The sequence below is a fragment of the Microtus ochrogaster genome, linkage group LG1 (genome assembly GCF_000317375.1).
Source record: "Microtus ochrogaster isolate Prairie Vole_2 linkage group LG1, MicOch1.0, whole genome shotgun sequence".
NCBI lineage: Eukaryota > Metazoa > Chordata > Mammalia > Rodentia > Cricetidae > Microtus > Microtus ochrogaster.
In genome coordinates this window covers 12,564,636-12,568,312 of record NC_022027.1, presented here as the reverse complement: position 1 = coordinate 12,568,312, position 3,677 = coordinate 12,564,636, and the positions used below count along the sequence as shown (strand labels likewise).

General features: G+C 35.7%; 1 protein-coding gene across 3 annotated transcripts in view; it reads right to left on the bottom strand.

The window, feature by feature from the left end:
* Positions 1–3,677, bottom strand: part of Rbpj (recombination signal binding protein for immunoglobulin kappa J region) — a 69,916-nt gene that overhangs the window by 9,161 nt on the left and 57,078 nt on the right. For all 3 annotated transcript variants that reach the window (XM_005359233.2, XM_013350820.2, XM_026785205.1), the window contains exon 5: positions 1,416–1,590. In XM_005359233.2, coding sequence (XP_005359290.1) covers positions 1,416–1,590 — 175 coding nt within the window. The remainder of the gene's footprint in view (positions 1–1,415; positions 1,591–3,677) is intronic.

Below are 3,677 nucleotides of genomic sequence, written 5' to 3'. Positions count from 1 at the left end.
ATCTGGCTGCTATCAAATATTATTAATCTGAAAATTAGTAAGCAATCAATTGTTTATCAAATCTCTAACAGTTGTTATATAAAAAATTAGAAAATCAGTACTTTGTGTCCTCAATGAAGTAACAGTCACTGAAACACTGGTTTACAGGTTTCTCAGGAGCATTAGGAGTAAATTAAACTGCTGAATTTACTACAGTCTTGATGTAACAAAAAAAGAGAGGTAACCAGATCTCTAAGATTTCTAGGGCAGTAAGAACGACCAGCTAATTTTACAAGTCTTTCATTACCACGCAATAGAAAAACAGGAGGAAGAGAAACAAGGGACAGGTCAAGTTCAGAGTATAGAAATTCTATAGGATTTAAAATGATCCAGCTTCGTTAATAAGTAATTTATATCAAAGAAGGCAGGGAGAGAAAAATAGAGAAACTATCACAGATTAAAATTTATGGGGCTTAATTTATGGGATTTGTTTGAACAGGCTAACTAAAAATGGAACAAAACGTAACAACCAAACAATTATAGAAAAAAAGACATTGCAGAAATACTATGATTAATCTACTCATGAATATTAAGTGACATTAAAGTCAACTTTGTGAGATATGCTTTAAAAAAACAAAAGTTATGCATTAAGAGTCATGATTACAGAAATGTTAGTTGAGAGGATAGGATGTTGGAGATTTACATCAAAATACTCCAGCAGTTAGAAACAGAAGAGGTGCTGTTTGTGACTGACCACAAAACAAAATCAGTGAAATTACTGAGGTTGGAGAGATTGCTGCATCATGCTTTCTTTCTTTTCCATAATTTCAAAGCTTATGCAACATAATTAAGGAAAGTCAGCCAACCAATTTCAAACGTGTTGAAATGTAGACTACTCACAGATAGTACACAGCCTTGGAGTTTAACAATCTGCAATGAGACAGCAGTTCCTGCTGCAGAGGCCTTTAGACGCTTGGTTTAGTGTCTGTCTTACCTGGCTTCCCAGAGTTCGCTATAATGTTTTTTGAAATGGGTACTTCTGTCATTCTGGAAGGACAGATTCTTTTGAAATGGGAACTACCTTGGACACTGTAGGGCATTTAGCATCACATGTCAGGTGTTTAACATTTATCTTCCCTCCCAGTCACTGTGACAAAACAAGAAAATAACTTCCATTTCCCTGGAACAGCAAGAAACCACTCTAAGATAATTCTAATGAAGTAACTACGATTCTCAGAACACTAACTGAGAATGAATCACTTCATTAAGCCAGACACTACTTATTTTCCACTTAAATTTGAAACACAGAAAGGCCAAAAGAATAGTGGTAATCAACGAACTGGCTACTGACAAAACAACCTTTAAGTTCTCAAAAGTTTGCATCATTAATGTAATGTGAGAATAGGGAACAAGTAAAGAAATTCAAGCATACATACAGTCAGCATTTTTCAATGACTGCTTCTTTTTGGAAGGTTTGGAAATGACTTTTATCCGCTTGCTGAGGAACACACCAATGTCATCACTGTTGCCATAGAACATTTTTACAGACAACATGAAATGCTTTCTCTTGTCTGAATCAGATATGTACAATGTTTTAGCTGTGCAGTAGTTCTGTGAACAAAAAGGAAATGGTGTTAATAGCAAAGCCTTGAGGTTATGCACCTTCAGCTCAGAATGGTATGGTCCATCTGACCCAGCATGAGTATCACGCTGATGGCTCACACAATGAACTGCTAACATTGCTCTCTAAAGAGAAGTCTTTTAAGGAGTTTTCAAAACAAACAATGAGGAATGACAAATTCATGAAAGGTGAGCCTCCTCAGAAGATAGAGGTCAGCAAGGACAGACCAAACTTAGCTTAAGTGACAAGAACAGGACGCTTAATCCAGAAAGTTGGACTTAAGTCCAGTGTCTCCTAGACTCTTCTGGAGCTGGACATTACAACCATTAACAAAGCTGCCCTCAGGGTGGTTAGAAAACTATTACGTCTATTATTCATTCCAGTTCCTCAATTTGAATGTTTTTAGAAAATCCAGGTCCACATAGTACAGGGAAGCAAGCATTGCCTAAATCAACTCAAAAAAGTTGCACAGAAGATAATCCAAGTATCTAGGGGCCAAGCTCTGACAGCTACGGTCAAAGAAAGCAGTGCTTGAGGACTTGGTCTTCCCAAGTGTAACTGTGAGAGAAGATCCACAGAGATGGATGTGGCTGGCTCCGACAAGATCATCTGACCAAAAAAGCAGAACATGCAACATAGGCAGACACTCAACAGCAAAGGCATTAATTTGAATACCTCAGTTTTAGTTATATACAAAAATGACTCCAACATTTACTCTACAAAGCCCAAAAAAACCTATGATCCATATTTACTCTCTTTAAAGTCTTTGTTTTATATAGCTTTATGTGTTTCACAGAATCAACACTCAATTTTACAGCAATTATTTGATTTTTATACTTAAAAACTAATAAAAATAAAAAATAAAAAAATGAAAAATAATAATAAGGCTATCATAACTTAGTAGAATTGTGTAAAAAACTTCTGGTTGTAGTTATCAAACTAGGTCCTACAATGTTTCTCTTTATATGACTGAATGCTGTGGTAACAGTGCTCAGCTGAAAGGGAACATTAAATATCTTACCTATCTTCAGGAATATACTAAGGAACTATTTTAAAAATAGATATACTTTATCAAACCATTACCACAGGAACCAAGTTTAAAGATACAAGAGAAAACACTCAGTTGTAGAAAAGCAGCAATACTTTGAAATGCTACTGCTTCACTTGTATATAATGGTTCTAAAACTCACTCTATTCCCTTGATCACGGAGAACAGTGGGGGTCCAGGCCAAAATACTGACATCCTTTACCAAACAGGGTAAATGATGTCCAAAATTCATTTCAACTACTTCTGCTGTGTGTTCCTTTTAAAATGAGTATGACTCGCCAGAAAATAATGAATTCTAGGTTCTTACCCTTAAAATTGACTAATTATGTACAGTTGGAAGATAAAAATACTGCAGTAGTTTATGTCTCTAGAACAAAGTTACATAAGAAAATTTAAATGTGATCCTGAATATTCTAAATTTTGGAAGGTCTTGTTGTGTAAAGTGCAAAATAAGACAACAGTAAGAAAAGCAAAACACAATAGCCCTTTGCATGTAGCTATCTTATGTACTGAAATATAGAATCTTCAGGTTCATACATAGGCCCACCGTATTTTTTTAAATACTAGCTAAATGTCAAATCTGAAACTGTTCTGCTTCGGAACACAGGATAAAGTCAATGTACCAAAACAGTCACAGAACAAAATGAGATATGTATCTAAACAACAGGACGACACCCTAGTGGAAAAGCTATAAAAAAAAAATTCACTTAATTTTGAGTGCAAACATAATTGGGTATAGTCTGCATCAAGCAAGAGAAGATACTGCCCAGCATCAATGAAGCAGGTGAACAGAGCTGGTGAGACAGCTCTGTGAGTAAAGGCACGAGAGAGAGACAGACTCCTTTGAGTAGTCCTTTACCTCCTCAAATGCACATGTGTCCTTGCATCCTACCAATGTCCAGACTTGTATAAGATAGAACTGGGTAAAATGAGAATGAAGCTCAATCAACACAGTTACACATATGGTAGCTATATCCTTGGCTTTTTATTACTGATCTACTCATTAAAGAATTGAATATCTAGCTGGGC